The 17760-nt window shown below is 36.7% G+C and overlaps 1 protein-coding gene across 3 annotated transcripts in view; it reads left to right on the top strand.

Moving 5' to 3' along the window:
- The window catches only part of LOC131437176 (zwei Ig domain protein zig-8-like), a 54736-nt gene extending 37706 nt beyond the window's left edge, over window positions 1–17030 (top strand). For all 3 annotated transcript variants that reach the window (XM_058606347.1, XM_058606348.1, XM_058606346.1), the window contains 4 exons: window positions 16151–16315; window positions 16389–16534; window positions 16595–16754; window positions 16814–17030. In XM_058606347.1, coding sequence (XP_058462330.1) covers window positions 16151–16315; window positions 16389–16534; window positions 16595–16754; window positions 16814–16950 — 608 coding nt within the window. In that variant the 3' untranslated portion in view covers window positions 16951–17030. The remainder of the gene's footprint in view (window positions 1–16150; window positions 16316–16388; window positions 16535–16594; window positions 16755–16813) is intronic.
- Window positions 17031–17760: the final 730 nt, after the last annotated feature.

Raw genomic sequence — 17760 nt, 5'->3', positions numbered from 1 at the left:
AACGACAGGGGCAGCAAATTATATTGTACCCCGGGCGGCAAATGGTCTAATGCAAATGTGAATGTATTGGAGTCAGGGCCGTGAAGAGTGGAGGGGGAAAGGGAAAAATCCCCCCGTGCCCGGACTTTTTCAGGGGGACTGGAAATTTAAAATTGTTTTTTTTTTCATTCTTCATAACGAAACAAAATATCAAAAATCGAAACAATTTTAGCTTACGAATTATTTTGTTAAAATAATGCATTTAAAAATCTCTTAGTATGATGACATTCTCTTACTCAAAATGTTTCTTAATTTTCATGTTTAGGGGCCCGTAATATTGCAGTCCCCCCGGGTCCGAATTTTCTCTCGGCGGCCCTGATTGGAGTAATTTCTGGGCATCAGCTGATGTGGATCTTCTATCAGATGTTTTGTGATCCATTATAACCCGTGAGCTGTGGAATATACGGAATTTTAAAAAAATGAGGTCAAGATTAGAAGACCCCCAACAATATTGGCAGCGGTTCGCATGCATTTTTATTTCGTGTACAAATATATGGTACACAATGTATCCGTGTACATTATAGAGACGTCGAATTCACCCCGGTGAACGATCAAAATTAGGTTAAAGCAGGCCACCTGATTGTCGAACTTGATTCACATACCAAAAGAAGCTTTTGAACGAGCCTAATACCGTTTTCGTTTTTGAACCTAGACGCGGGCTACTCTGACTCCGAGTAAAACGAACACGTGGTACGCGCCCTAAACAACTCATGAAAAAAAGATAAAAAATAAACAAACTTGGCTGGATGCGTGGTGCGACCCGAGAAAATTTTCAGAGCGAAACTACGCGATTGGAGTCCAATCTAGAGCGACCTCAGGTTGCTAAAACAAACAAATCAAACGTTGTTTGGGCGACTCTGGGTCAGCTTTCGGGCTGCTCTGATCAATAAACGAAAACGGTATAAGATTGTTAAAATCGGTTGAGCCATCTCCGAGAAAATTGTTCGGAGAGAAAAAAAATGCGTTTTGTTGACTAAAACATTTATGCCTTCATATCTCCGAAAGTGACGGCCAATTGATCTTCATACTTGTTTCATATCCCAGGAATAGCTTTCGAACGAGCCTAAGATTGTTCAAATCTCTTCATCCACCTCCGAGAAAAGTCTTTGAAATGTGCACACACATATTCACACACGATATATAAAATTGGGGGTCTGCGGTGCTCCGATCAAAGTTCATTTTGCTAGCAATTCTACCAGCTTTCTATAGAGAAAGGCAAAGCCCAGTCGAGTAAACATGTGAATTCTGCCCCCAAATGGGATTCTTATCGTTCAAATATGGAATGAAAGAGATAATTCTTTCAAAACTGACGGGGCTAGGGCGGTTCTATTGATTTTCATTTTATTTGATTTTTGAAACTTCCGTCCTCCGAAAAATTTGAAAAAAATCAGGGATGTTTTAAACATTACAGGTTTTTTCAAATAATTTAAAGATGTATGTCCTTGTTTTTTCTAACTTCCGATTTTGGTACCACGCTAATTTTTTTCGTAATAAATAAATAATTTTTGGACACTCTTCCGTTTCTTTAATTTTGAAAATATAAAAAATCACAATTTTCGAGTTTTTCTAAAAATATTTAACATTCAACCATTCAAGATTCTGGAAAGAAAGGCGTATAAATACTTCCTTCTAATAGAGCTTCAATGGAAACGCATAGTTTATTATTATTAAATAAAAAACAAATATTGGTGTCGTCCACATTGAAATAAATAGGAAACCAAAGCACTTTAACGTTCTCAAAAATTATTGATTTTTTACTAAAAACGTGCTTAATCCACCTATCAGTGAGATGATACCTTTTTTTATCAATCCGCATGTGTATTTTTCATGAATATTCTTCGGTTTTCATGACATTATTTAAATGACCGTCGTTTTAAGCTGCAATTTGACATTTTAATCACTCATTACTCTATCTAAAAAGATTACAATCGATTAAACTTTTCATGATATGTCGAAGTGAGTTCCACTTTAGAATTTACGGTAATTTAAGGTACTTCCAGAGCCGGTATTCAGGAACCAGCATAAACCAAACAGATTTGTATGGCCATATGACGAATAAATTGCAATAGTTTTGAGTCCAACTTTCAAGCTTTTCGGGATTACCATCTTCTATATCGGTTTGAATTTTAAAAATTCATCCTCCTGTAATTCCAGAATCGGAAGTCAGCATTGAAAAAAATTAATTAATTTTGTGTGGGACTATAAGTTTATTTTAATTTGAATTTTTTTCTGAAATTCGATTTGGCTTTATTTGAGAAAACGATTGAGCTTTGCGAAACGATTCGATACTGGAGCCGGAATTCGAAAATCGGTGTAGCCGAAGTCAGACAAATTCACCTGATTAGTTTACATTTGTTTCAATATGTTTAAAAATCAGTATAGACATCTTAGAGAAATCGTAGTACGAGTTAAATTGTTGGGTGCCTTCCGAATCGAAAACTGAATACCACTAAAACTGAAATAAGTTTATTTGGTTGTCGACTATTCAAATCAGCAAATCTTAGATGATTCTTAGATATCATTTGAATCTTAGATCGGTTCAGCCATCTACGAGGAAAATAAGTTACACAATTTTAATTTCATTTCACATATCATCCTGTAGTTCCGGAACCAGAAGTCGGATCCAAACATAATTCAGGAACCTTGTTTAGGAGCATACGAATTTTCATATGAATCTGAGTTTGTAGAAAACGGTTGAGTCATCTTCGAAACTGATTCAAATGGTATATGGGTGTTTTGTTCTTCCAGCACATATTGCTGTAAGCAGTTTAAATCAATATAATTATGAAATTGTTCAGAATTCGGAAGTACTACCATCTTTCCAATATGTCATATTCGAACGATTATGTTGCCAAAAACGAACCGTGCTAAAATTGGTCCGAGGCAAAATGTCATGAAAATTAATGCTGTTCACAGTCTTTTTGGTACTTAGAAACTATTGTATGTAACAGTATAAAAAATCGTGTTTTACGTTGCTCCCAAGCCTTTCATTGCCATACAGCGCTCAGAACTTCTACTGCTGGAATATGGGGGAAAAGTCGCTTACACAAAAAATTCGATATCTCCGTTAAAAATGGACGGATTTTAACAATCTATAGCTTGTTGGATAGCTATTACCGTACGGAATCTAAGTCTGAAAACATATTCTGTTTTCAAGGTCAATTGTGACAGATACTGTCAAAAAACTGAAAATTTTGACATAAAACTTCGTATAACTCAAAAAGTAAACATCCGATCTTAAAACCATTCAATAGCGTTCTGGGTGACGGGGAGACCTTTCATTTGCGACTAGTTTGATCAAAATCGGTCCAGCCATCTCTGAGATCTCGACCTCTTAGTTGACAACACACATACAGACACACACACATACACACACACAGACATTTGCTCAGTTCGTCGAGCTGAATCGATTGGTATATGACAATCGGCCCTCCGGGCCTCGGAAATTTTTTCGAAAGTTTGAGCGAATTCTATACCTATTTTTTATATATATAAAAAAAGGTAAAAAGGTAAAAACGTGCTCAATCCTCCTAGAAGTGAGATCAAACCTTTTTTTATCAATCCGCATGTGTTTTTTTCATGAATATATTTTTAAGCGGCAATTTGAGATTATAATCACTCATTACTCTGTAATGTCGAAACTGCAAATCGGATCGAATTTGAATCTTAAAGTGTGACAATCGATTGAACATTCCATGATATGTCGAAGTAGGTTCCACTTTAAAGTTTACGGCTTTTAAGGCACTTCCAGAGCCAGTATTCAGGAACCAGCATAACCCAAACCGATTCGTGTGAAAAAAAAATATGACGAATAAATTGTAAAAGTTTCGAGTCCAATTTTGAAGCTTTTTGGAATTATCATCTTCTATATCGATTTGAATTTTAAAAACTCATCACTCTGTAATTCCAGAATCGGATAAAATTCATTAATTATGTATGGGATCATAAATTCCTTAATTTGAATTTTTGTTTTTGAAATTCGATTTGACCTTCTTTTAAGAAAATGATTGAGCTTTGGGGAACGATTCGATACTGGAACCGGAATTCGAAAGTCGGTTTAACCGAAATCAGTTAGATTCACCTGAGGAGCTGTATAGTTCACATTCGATTCAAAATGTTTGAAAATCGGTGCAGGTATTTTTGAGAAATTGTAGTGCGAGTTAAATTTTTGGGTGCCTTCCGGATCGAAAATTTAATACCGCTTAAACTGAAATGAGTTTATTTGGTTGTCGACTATTCAAATCAGCAGACCCGATAAACCTCATTAATTTATGTGAAATGGACATTTTTATATTAATCACCCTGTATCTCCGAAACCGGAAGTTGGATCTGACTGAAAAGCAAAATGTTTTATAGGATCTTAAAACTTTTCATTTGAATCTTAGATCGGTTCAGCCATCTACGATAAAAATGAGTTACACAATTTTAATTTCGTTTCACATATCATCCTGTAGTTCCGTAACCAGAAGTCGGATCCAAACGTAATTCAGGCACATTGTTTGGGAGCATACGACTTTTCATATGAACCTGAGTTTGTAAAAAAACGGTTGAGTAATCTCCGAGAAAATTTAATGAAATTATTTTTCACTCCCGCATTTGCTGATTTCGACGAACTGATTCGAATGGTATATGGGTGTAATGTTCTTCCAGCATTTATTTCTGTAAGTAGTTTAAATCAATATAATTATGGAATTGCTTTCAACTCGAAAATGTCGCCATCATCTGGTTTACATATGTCATATTCGAACGATTATGTTGCCAAAAACGAACCGTGCTAAAATCGATCCGAGGTAAAATGTCATGAAAAAAGATGCAGTACACAGTCTTTTTATTACTTAGAAACAGTTGCATGTAACAGTATAAAAAATCATGTTTCACGTTGCTCCCAAGCATCGCTAAAGTTTGAGCGATTTCTATACCTATTTTTTATATATATAAAAAAGGTAAAAACGGAGCGGTAACTAAATTGAAAGTATTGAAAATTTTTGTTCCGAAGACTTGAAATACACAAAAACAATTTTCAAATCAGCATCTGACGGCGAAGCAGAATGTGCTCCTTGTGCATTGCACAACCGGTCAAATTGAAGGAATTGCCGCATGCAACTAAATTCTGCATCTATTCGATGAAAGCAGGTTGGATGGTACCAATATAAAATAATGAGCGACTTTGCCCACAGCACAATATGAACAAACTCACCCTAAGCTACTTGCACTTGCTGGTCAATTACATCCAAACTATCGTTCCATATCGCATCACCGTGACCAATGCGAGGCGCTCTGAACTCAAGCTCTTTGTCTTGTGCACCGAAATGGCGTATATTTACACACTTCTAATATACACAAAAAAAAATCAAGTGTCATTTCCGTGCATATGAGTTACTGCACAGATTCGAAGGAATATCTCAGTTCAGTTCTGAGATTTGTTGTTCTCTCTGTCACGCTTTTATGCTTTTGACAGTTGAAAACAAATTGCAACGACAAAGCGGTTTAATTGATGAAGTTATTGACAAATTTGCTCTAAGTGCAGAGCACTGAATTCTTCTATTTTACCGATGATACGAAATAATTTCAATAAAAAATGCTCTTCCAAAAGTATAGCGTTATTTCATTGCATTGAAAAACACAAGCAAATATCCATTCCTCAATCTTTAGTTTTTAGTTACAATGAACAGTATCTGATATCATACCACATAATCAGTGCACAGTCCGTAAATTTTGTCATGAGATGCCGCAGAAAGACTTGCAATGCAACGGGTGAGTGTTTTCTGTCAGATGGGTTCTAAGGAGATAGGACTATAATTGAATGCTGTGGGGCCCGAGTAAAGCGAGACATGCTCGGTTCTTCTAGTCAAATAAGCTGTTTCTTCATGTGTTTGCACATGCAGGGTAGTTTAATTGGAAAAACAATTTCCCCTGGATAGGAGCTAGCTACGGATTTGAGTCTCGATTCAGCAGTAGCTTTTTCCCCATTTTTTATTTACGTAGTTGTATTTTTGTTCAATTATTTTAATGCAACAAACATATCACCAAAAATTTGAAGAAAAAAACTGCAACCTTCCCGATAGTGCATAAAAATCCCTTATTTTTACGAGTTTTACGGAGGAACGGCTGCTTAAAATCAAATAAAATTAAAAACAAGCACTCTTACAAGCCAGTTGTCGTATGTTCGAGCCCCAACCTGGATGGATTCATAGTGTCAGTAGGATCGTAGTGCTAGCCATGCAATGATTCTGTACGCTAAGAATCGGTGCGAAGTCTGTTGAAACAGAAAGGCCAAATTCCACAAAAGGAATGTAATGCCAAGACTATTCAAATCTTTTCCAAACGAAATTATCCTATGTATGATATATCCTACGCTGGGTGAACACAGTGGCAACAAAATTATAAGACATATGTCTATATTTTGAGAGTGGTATTCATATATACGATTCAATGTCTTTTAAATATTATTCGTAGAAGTACTATCGGAGATGAAGGCACAATATAAAAAGAAATATTTGGTGCATTTCGTCCAAAATATACCTTCGTATCGGTTATTAGTGGATTGTTATTGATAATATAATCATTTGTATATATTGTATTGTAAGCTGCAATAAACAACATCATTTGTCGATGCCTTTCATTCAGCCTACCTGGGTTCGACTCGCACCCCGCACACACGGTCAGAAGGTTTTTCTGACCCAAAATTATGAATGACCTTAAGCTTAAAACCTGTGTAGTCGAACTTTAAGAAATAACTTCATTTGTTTCCATTTCATCATTTTTTGGAAAATTTATTATGAATATCGTAAGCTCATTTAACAGTTTTTCCAATGTTTAATCAGTTATGGAGGTATTTATACTTCCTTTTCTAAGTTAGCGTTCTACTCCATACTCACGTGTTTGTCAAATCCTAAAGGGCCCATATCCTTAGTACTTTTTTTGCAGTCATGTTTTTTAATATTCCATATTTCGAAGATATAATAAAATGGATTTAATTTGCTGATGGCAAGAGATTTTAGAAAGAGTTCAACTAATCGGAAAATTCGGATGCTCTAGTTTATTGGTTAACGATGTGCTTTGTAAACAATACTGCTGTATTATCCCATCGTATGATATACGGTTAAATGATAACAACAATATTTTATTGTTTAACATATATGTTTGCAATTCCTCTACAGAAAGAACTAATTCGAATCTTTTGCAATGGTTTGTCAAAAGATGGAAGTATTACCTATGGTTTCGAACATAAGATTCACATGAATATGTTGCTTACTTTTCTTTGGTCATTTGTGTGATCTTTGCAAGATTATAATACAAATAAAACGTTGACACTTGAGAACAATTTAAATATACAAAGAAATTAAAAGTGTAAACTATCAACTATTGCTCTAGTAAAGCTAAGGAGTGTATCGAAAATAAGCTATCCACAAATTTTTCTTTCAAATTATGATAAAAAACGATATTTTATTTAGCTAAAGAATGATCGTTTATTGTACGAGGTTAAACTTGAGCGTAATGAAAACCGGATGAAAATTAAGTTAATCCTTCACGAATTTTCGAACTTTTGATCGAACGCTTTCCATCAAGTTCCGGACAAGTATTGCATCGCATTTTTTGGACGCTTGAACCCAAATTTTTTTGAACTCCTGCATGTTCCCAGCTGCCTTACCAGTCTTCTTGAAGACTCTCTTTACGATTGCCCAGTAACGTTCGATGGGTCGAAGCTGAGGGCAATTCGGTGGATTGAAATTTTTCTCAACGAAATTTATACTCTTTTCCGCAAGCCAATTGAGAGTGGTTTTGGCTCTCATCGTCCATAAGTACTCATGCATCCAGACACTGCAAAAGACGCGAATACAATTTCCGGGCCCTTGTTGCTTCTCACTTCTTCCGTTCTACACTTTGTTTCATGATTTTCTGCTTCTTGTGGGTCTTCAGGTGATTTCGCCTCTTGATACGCTGGATAATTCCGACACTCGTTCCTGCTTTTTTGGCCAAATCACGTATTGACATTGATTTGTTCTTCATGATTAGAGATACCACTTTCTGGTCCAGTTTCGGGTTGGTAATCAAAATAATTGAAAATGAATCGTCACAATAAATTATTGGATTATGTTGATAATATATTTAACTTTTTCGCGATGTTGGAAGGTAACCATTTATTTGACTCAACGTTGTTCATCTAGACTATTTTTTATTGTGTTGGTAGTTTTCCCCCCGAAATTAAGTGGCGGCAGACCAGAAGCAAGTAAATATTGTAACAAAACGGGTTCGATTTTGTATTGCGTTGGAGGATGAGAAGTAGGCACAATTATGTATATAGTTTTGGCAATATGTATTAAATCTGTATCCTGCATGAAATTCCCATGGTCGTATACAAATCAATACATTACAGGCAACTCTGTTGGTAAATGAAAAAATAAACACAATCTAGATGACAGACAGGATGTTTTTGATAGGGTAACGTGGCGCCATCATGACACATGTGAATACTGTCTCAAATAAAGGGATATTCGAAATGACCGTTAAAATGATTGAAGAATCTAATTTGAGTGTCTTGTCTGTTAGTCTGTGCTGGTAGCTCATCCAAAGAATAGTATTCTCCAAACTTATTAATGATGGTTTTAACACTGGCATGATAAATTCCAAACCGCTTCGCCAATTTTAGCATAGTAACTTAGCCATGTGTACAGAACCTTAATTTTCACTTCCTTTTCAATACGCGACATTTTGAAAACACAGAATATCAACCGCACAAACAAGTAAACAAACGAAAGCTGACAGCCAAACGCACTGCATGCTGTGATCTGAGCATAAAAAACCACCACAAATACATGCGTACGATACAAATGTATGTGGATAGCTTATTTTCGATACACTCCTTAATAATATTGAAATTCTAAAGTGGCAATGCATTAAAATAAAGGAAGTTTTGCGTATGATATATCATACGCTTGAACATAATAGGTTAAACTATATTGAATTAGAAACCTTTTCCGTCACGAGATGGTGTAACTGTCATGTCTTTTTCGATTTGTATTGGATTCATTGGAGTGATCAATATTGATATATAATATATTTGGAGGAGCTTTATGCCTTTTGTACAGTGTCATCATTCTTTTCTTCACATAGTCGTCCTCGGAAAACACAGGTACAAATTGCTTGCCAGACCCACTCCTTCAATCCGAGCTTTTCCATAGCCACCGTGGTGTTGATTTACCATTTGGCTGTACAAATGTGCAGAATTTTCGTTCGTGTGTTCAGATCAATTTCACTCATCTATAAAACGACCCATTGTATCGAAACTAATTGATTACGCAGCTAATATTGACTTTTAAAAATAACGAGTCACGGCAAAACATACTGAAGAAAATTAAACCATTTTAGAGCCGTCAAAGTTTGAATGTTGCTAACTACTTTACTCTTGAGGAAAAGTTAGCATATACGTACCATTATTTTTACTATCTCTTTCACGTAGTGCATAATATTTACTGAATTCAAATTTATATAGCTAAGACTTGTTAATCATGGTTTCTAAAGAAATATTTATGTTTGGTGAGCTTCATTCGATACAGACACAAACTGAACGATGTGATGCAACAATATACCTATAAATCATTCCGAGCAAACAAATAACAACCCCACTCATCATTCAACTGAACCATTTTCATGTCAACGAAACCTGTTGCTGAATATGAGTAAACATTAATATCATACAGAGTAATTTTGCAGTAAAATGACGTTTTTGCTTTAAATAAATCTCGCAAGCATTATATATGGCTTTCCTATGCACGATGATTTTTTTCGTAACACATCATCATAATGTACTTAAAGAGTGGTGCACATCAACGATCGTTTCTGTCATGAGTTGAAAAATTGCATTGGTTGTACCAGTGCCCAGAGCGAGATAATTTTGATAGACATTTTCTAGTGAGTTTTGCTTCAGCACATGCAGATGATGCTTTTTGACAGTAATTCTAGTGTTATACAGTTTTAATTAGTTGCTTGCATTGGCGAATTGTAATGGATGTGCATTTTATGAATTTTTCAAGTACATTGTAGTGGAAGTTTTTCCTGTTATAGTCTGTCAAAAATCAGTCGTATGATAGCAACAGATTGTATAGCTTTCATTTCTAATTGCTAAGTGCAATTTCAGTGTTTGTTTCCTAGTTAATTTCATGTAAATATTTATCTTAAATAATCTTGAGTCTTTGCACCGATGGGCCTTGTCATTGAATTAATTCATGTAAATGAGCGTAAGCTGATATTAATTTAAAATCGCAATTGTACAACATGTTGAGGTTTAATTTTTTTCTCGCTACTAAAATAAATGAACAGAAAAATTTTGCAAGCAGAACACTAGAGATATGACATAGTGCAAATTACATAAAACTGAGAACCTGATGTAAGGCTCATACTGCTCCAGATCAATTGAATTTTCCCCAACGAATAATTGCTTTGGGCAGTATTTTTTGTTACCACGCTTCTCATTTTTCATCGGACCGTACAAATCATAAAGTCATCGCGTGTCGACAAGGGCGCCATTCCGAATGTGGGCGTTCGGAAAATCTCAAAACAGACTAACATCACCGGGTCTCGTTAGAATGACCGAAGAAGATATTTCATCGTGCGATCGCCTGATGCCAATAAAGTTCCGCATTTTCAGTCAGCATCAGTCAGTGCAAGCCGGTTTTCCACGCGCTGCCGCTATAATCCAGCCAAGTTGGACATTCTACACTCCGTGCGATTATGACGTGTGAGTAAATATAGTTTGTTTGTTCGCGGGGCGACGTTTATTTTGACACTCATAGCTTTATAAATGAGGTATTTAAATTATTAACTGGTTAATTTACACCCGTGTTGACATTTCTCGTCTGTTTGCTATTTCTGAGCGGACTAGGGGTGCGGTGTTGAGAATGATGTATGCAATTCGCAATTCCCGCATCCTCCATCGCGATACGATGATGTTGGAAAGGGTTATGATTTAGTCATTGTTCGTAACTAGCTGAGTTGTTCAGGACACTTTATTGTTCCGGGAACGGGTATAATGTGACGGGTAAGTCAATGCCTTCTACGCGGCCCACCTGGATTCGAAACCCAATCCCGCACAAAGGATCAGGAATTTTTTCTGCCCAAGAACAAGGTATACATATTTTTTTACAATCTCCGCCCTGCAAATCCGAAACCTGAAGTCCAGGAATCCAGGAATTCCATATGGGACTATAAGACTTTTCATTTCAACCTGAGTTTGTGCAAATCGGCCAAGCCATCGCTGAGTAAAATGAGTGAGATTCATTTTGGAATATATAATCACTATTTCCTGTGTTTCCTGAATAGGAACGGGAACCAGGATGCTCGAAGTCAATTTGTTCAATTGTCTACCGATACGATAGTGGTTACCAATTGGAGAAGGTTCGAGGCCAGATTAGAAATAGATTTACGTTTTTTGTTTCGCCGCTTTAAGTGTCGGTATTAAATTTTTAGCACATTTTACCCTATAACTCCGAAACATCCTGATGAAATTTAGATATTTTGTTTGGGACTTCAGATCTTTCATTTGAACCTAAGATTGAAAAATCGGTCACGCCATCTCTGAGAAAAGTGAGTTCACTAATTACCCTGTAATTCCGGAACCAGAAGTCGAATCCAAATAAAATTCAGGAAACTTTTATGAGGTTATAACACCTTTCATTTGAATTTAAGTTCATGAAAATCGGTTAAGCCATCTCCGAGGAAAAAGATTGCAAAAAATGTTACATACACACACATACAGACATTTTGCGTACTCGACGAGCTGAGTCGAATGGTATATGACACTTGACCCTCCGGGCTTCGGTTCAAAAGTCGGTTTTCACAGTGATCGCATATCCTTTCTAAAGCTTGCTTCATTTAGAATTGGAACAAACTTTTGCTCATATTGTAGCGCTCCTGGTGGACGGATTTGGAAATTCTTGGCGCCCACGTGTCGGGAATTTTTTCAGCTTCACGTATGATTTTTCACATTCCACAAATCGACTGTACTTTGTAAACAATCAACGTGGAAGCCAAAAGAAGGGAAAAAATTGTGCAGAATTATTTGGAAAATCCATTGTGGTCTGCATCTAGGCTAGCTAAACACCTGACATTGCACAGAAATACCGTATGGCGCGTTATCAAACGGTATAAGGAAACATTAACGACGATTCGGAAGCCTCGACCGGAAACTGCGTGGTAAGATTTTAAAGACGATTAAAAGGAATCCTAAGCTGTCGGACCGTGATTTGGCCAGAAAATTCGGTGCTGGCTATAGTGCCGTGAGGAGAACTCGACTCCGGGAAGGAATCAAGTCGTATCGAACTAGCAAACAGCCAAATCGGACCATAAAACAGAATAGTGTGGTCAAATTCGTGCTCGGAAACTATATGACCAGGGGCTGACCAAGTTCGACGGGTGTCTTCTGATGGACGATGAAACCTATGTCAAGGCTGACTTCGGGCAAATCCCAGGTCAAAAATTTTGCTTGGAAACGGCTCGGGGGGATGTTCCAGCCAAATTTAAATTTGTTTTTGCCGACAAACTTGCAAGAAAATTTATGATTTGGCAGGGCATTTGCAGCTGTGGCAAAAAAAATGAAAGTTTTCGTTACAAATAAGACAATGACATGTTTTGGCCAGATTTGGCAAGCTGTCATTACAGCAAAGTCGTTTAAGAATGGTATGCAAAGAAATGAGTCCAGTTTTTTCCGAAAAACCTCAACCCACCAAACTGCCCCCAGTTCCGCCCTATTGAGAAATACTGGGCAATCATGAAGAGGTGGCAAAGGGAAAGGTTGTCAAAGACATCAATCAGATGACGACCTGGTGGAATAATATAGCTAAAACGATGGACGAAGAAGGTGTGCGCCGCCTAATAAGCCGTGTTACAGGAAAAATTCGAGAATTCCTTCGAAACCGTGACGAATAATTTTATCCGTATTTTTTCTTGAAAGTATGAAGAAAACGCTACATTTGTATAAAAAAAGATCTTGAATCCAATAATAAATAACTGAAATACAGGCTATTGTTTTTGTTCCGATTCTATCTGAAGCAACCTTTACATGAGAAAGGCAAAACTGGTATAACGAATTCAATCGTGGTCGTACTTCGCTTGCCGATGAATTCAAAGAAGGTCGTCCAAAATCAGTTGTTTTGCCAAATAAACATCGATGCTGTAAAAAATCTGATAATGGAAGATCGTCATGAGACGTACCGTGAAAGGTAGGGATTAGTGTGAAAAGTTTATATGTTATTTTCCATTAACATTGAGTCGTGAAAAAAATTGTTCACTTTGGATTCTACATAATTTGACAATCGCTCAAAAACGACTCGTGGTGCTTCAATTTTTTTGTATAACATCTACACAGGTGACGAAACATGCATTTACTCATATGAGCCCGAAACTAAACAGCAGTCGACCAAATCCAACAAAAGTTTTCGCTCTCGAAGCACGTCAAAGAAAATGAATGCTTAGTTTTTCGGTATAAACGGACATATCGTTACCGTTTCTTTAGAGGATCGTAAGACCGTGAATTATGATTGGTATACCATCATTTGTTTGCCAGAAGTTTTTTTTGTGAAATAAGGAAACCAAACGCAAGACGCAAAATCATTCTTCATCACGATAATGCAAGTTCTAGCACAACGACTCAAACAACCGAACACCCAAAACGTCGAATTCATGTGCCACCCACCTTATAGTCCTGACTTGGCACCTAACGATTTCTCTTTGTACCCTTCCGTGTAAAATAAATTGCGTAGAGAGTGACTCAATACTCCTGAAGAAGCTGTTGAAGCGTTCAAAAACCATTTTTGGGGGTACCTCAAGAAGCGTGGAAAACATGTGCATTGATCATCTAGGGGAATATTTTGAAAAACAATAAAAGCATTTCCGATCAAATATAATACTGTTTACATTTTTAGGCTAAATACATAACGATGCTTTTCTCTAATAACTCATGTTCCTATAAATATCACTGAGGGATTCTTAAAAAAAAACTTTTTTCTAGATCTTGAAAAAGAACAAAAAAAAAGTTTGTTTAAGCATACACTAACATAACCTTTCCAATTTATAAAAAGTTTTGAGCTAAATTCATAGGAATTCTTCTTTTTTTTGCAATTTCGCTCTACATGATGGTATAAATTTTAAACATGCTTCTCCTAGCTGTTTCGGAACCAGAAGTCGCATCCGAACAAATGTCAATAGTAGTCTATGAGACCATAAAACCTTTCATTTGAGTCTAAAGTTGTGAAAATTTGCTCAGCCGTCTTTGAGAAAATGAAGAGAGTTCTGTTTATGACTTTTTTTGACGAAAGTCGAATTAGCATGGAATTCAATAGTAGGCTATGAAACATAGGAATGGAATCTTATATCGTTTTCGTCTAAACTGACCCAGGGTAGTCACATAAAATAAACACTTTTCACGAAGTTGTGTTGGGTGCTCACTTAGCAACGGGGGTGTGAGCAAACCCGATATAAGAATCAGGTTCGAAACTGATTCGATTTTCAGTTCAACGACGTTAAAACTAGGCTCGAAATTTTTCAAGCAAACGGGTTGACAGCAGTTAGGGCGGAAACTGGATTTGATTTGACATCAAGAGAAGACGACATTAGTTGAAGGAAATTGGTTATGCGGTCTCTGAGAAAATCGAGTGTAATTTTTTCATTTGTTTTGCACATTTTACCCCGTTACTCTCGTACCGGATCAAATTCAATTTTTGAGCCTAAATCTAGTGGGCTGAGATTCATATACCTTATGTGTGTGTGTGTCCAACTTCCTGAAGTACAGGACGATTAGTGTGGAAATTTCAATTTTAAACTACTTAGTTCCTTTCCTCAGAGATGAAGTGAGCGATTTTTACAAACTAAAGTTCAAATGAACGGTCTTATGGTCTCATATAAAACTGCTGAATTCCATCTGGATCCGGTTTCGGAATTACAGGGTGAAGAGTAATGAAAATTTTATACCATCGCTGAGGGTGGGGAAGTAAATTTCAGTAGAAGCAGGCCCATACTCAGGATTTCGATTCGGGAGGGGCCCTCAAATAAAAAAAAAATGTTACTGAAGATTGCTTATATACATAATTTCAGGTGTGCCTTTTACCAGAATTTTCGACAAACACTCTAGCTATCGTTATTGTTATTGTGTTACATTTCTTGCCGTTTACTGTCATGCCATTTTTAACGCACATGTCTAAGACCTTCTAAATGGCCATTTCTAGAGTACAAAAATACACAAGATTTGTGATAGATTTTGAGAAATGGTCCGAGATAGCTCCCTAACTTCGAATCGTGGAGAACGGAAATCATCTTCTAAATTTGTAGTTCATATTAGTTGGCCATACAAACTTACTTTGGCTATACAGATTTCGGTATCAGGTTCCAGAAGTAGCGGTCTAAAATGCCTAAACGAAACTCACATCGATTTCTCATAGATGACTTGAGGTTCGGGAACAGATAATAGCTCGAACAGGCCAAATCATGTGAACAAGGTAAATGGGCAAGTAACTGAGACCCTAAATCGTTGATTTTAACCATGGTAGCGATGCTCATGTTCTCCATGTAAGGCCATTTCATAGCGTTATTGGTCTCTGAACCATTGGGCCTCCCTTTCAGACACTCGTGCCGCTTCGAAATACTACTTTAGTCCATTGTCGGGTAATCATTTTGTTCTCTAGCGTATAATAATGGATCCAGCCAAACATGTACTCGAAGTGCACTTGCGTTCGTCTTTTTAGTCCTAAATAAGTATGTGCGGGATCCAGCGGCAGAATATCTTTCTCATCTGCAGAATCTTGTCCAACTATGTTAAGCTCGCGCACTTTCTCTTTCCAGTCATCCAGTACAATTTAACGTCTTTTTATTATTGTCGTTCGTTTGCCCCGGAGTTAACCTTCATTTTATTTAGTTTTTACACTGTTGGCTTCGTACCAAACATTTTTTTGTTTCTGTTTCTGATTTCGGGAGGTCTTAGCGGTTTTCATTGAAAGGATATATTCAAATGAAACATTCATGTGAAACATATTCTCTAGTCTAAATATTTATCCTTGGTATACTAATTGAAGTCATCTACATAGAAATTGATTCATAGTGACGGATATTTGCTTCCTTCCAGATGATTCCGATCTCGTAAGACGACAAGACGACATTCTCTACGATTTACCAGTACCTGTTGGTATGCCAGAACCGAAACGAAGCTTATTCAATGAAGACGAATATGGCGTTAGCAGCAACAGCAACAGCAATGGGGACATTTATAATCGAATGTACTCTGATAGAGGTAGGAGACTCTGCACTACCGATGATGTGCCAAATATTTCCCATATATAACAACGTATAACAAATGTTTTCAGATTATCTGTTCCTCGCAGCAACCACCCAAATCCTGGAGGGGACCATGGTATACGCGTACAAAGGAGATAATCTGAATCTCACATGCATAGTTAATCACAACTACGATCGTCGACCAAGCCACGTGATTTGGTACCATCAAAACGATGTAACTACACGCTATCTATTTTTATCGCTGAGAATTCATAGTTTTCATTTGTGTTTTTAGATCGTTTCGTATGAATCCTTGCGGAAACGAGACAAATCCCCTCCGAATAGCATCACTTCGCAGCATCTGATACGAAATGTGGATTATGATGACGCTGGAAATTACACGTGCGCACCGGAATTGTACGGTAGTGCCAGCACAATCGTTTACATTTTAGATGGTTAGACAGACAGTCTGAATAAGTATTCCATTCAATTCAACTTTCTATTACCTTGGCAGGTGATGAAACACAAGAAGGAGCATTTAGTCCGGCCAGCACCGTGCACCGGAACTTTTGGATCCGTGTGCGGGCAGTAACATTGTCTGTTGTTTTAAGCCTGTGCATACTTTATCATCATCCAGACAACGCGAGATGACACAGATAGATTAGAATGTATATATAAAATTTGTATGACGTGATTGTAAATATTTCAGACAAATATAATACTTACCTAAACCAGTTGGATTTCAATTAGAGTTACCCAACCCAAGGCATGCAAAAATGAAAATTTTTTAGAACGAGAGAATAAACAGTTACTGGGAAAATAAATCCCAGAGCCGTAGTGAGCATTTCTGACGTCCGAGGCGAGCTCAAAAATAGTCGCCCCCGTCATTTTTTTTAACAAACACCATGTAAAAGAACACACATTATTTTTTCTGTAAGATTACTAACTACACGGAACCCCTCGCGATCGTGAAACAACCAAAATGTTAGTTGTTTTTCTGAATTCGATTGGTTAAAATTTGGTACAACTAATCGATTGTTGTTTCAACTAAACTGTCATTTTTGTTTTTCGATTAGCAGAAACGATGGTTGAAACAACTAATTCAACTGTTTGAAAAAAAATGCTGTCAATTAGTGAGGACACATACCTTTCAATTTCAACAAATATTTTAGTTGAAATAACTGGTGTTGTTATTGAAACAAAATTCTGTTAGTTGAAAAATAAATCGGTTTTATTTGTTTGTTTGTTTTGAGATCAGTAAAGATCTAAATTCTAAAAAAAATACTTCTGATTCGATCGGAAATGATTGATGTAGAAAAACGTTTTCAATCAGCAAAAGTGCCCGGAGGGGCGAGTAAATTAGCGAAATTATTAAATTTACCTAAAATGATGCTTTCAAACGGTTGAACTAAAGTTATGCACTGATAATTTTAGTCAATTTATATGAGCTTTGGTGCATCA

This window comes from Malaya genurostris, chromosome 3 (assembly GCF_030247185.1).
Source record: "Malaya genurostris strain Urasoe2022 chromosome 3, Malgen_1.1, whole genome shotgun sequence".
Lineage (NCBI taxonomy): Eukaryota > Metazoa > Arthropoda > Insecta > Diptera > Culicidae > Malaya > Malaya genurostris.
The sequence above is the reverse complement of the archived record's forward strand: the minus strand, read 5'-3'. Positions and strand labels throughout refer to the sequence as shown.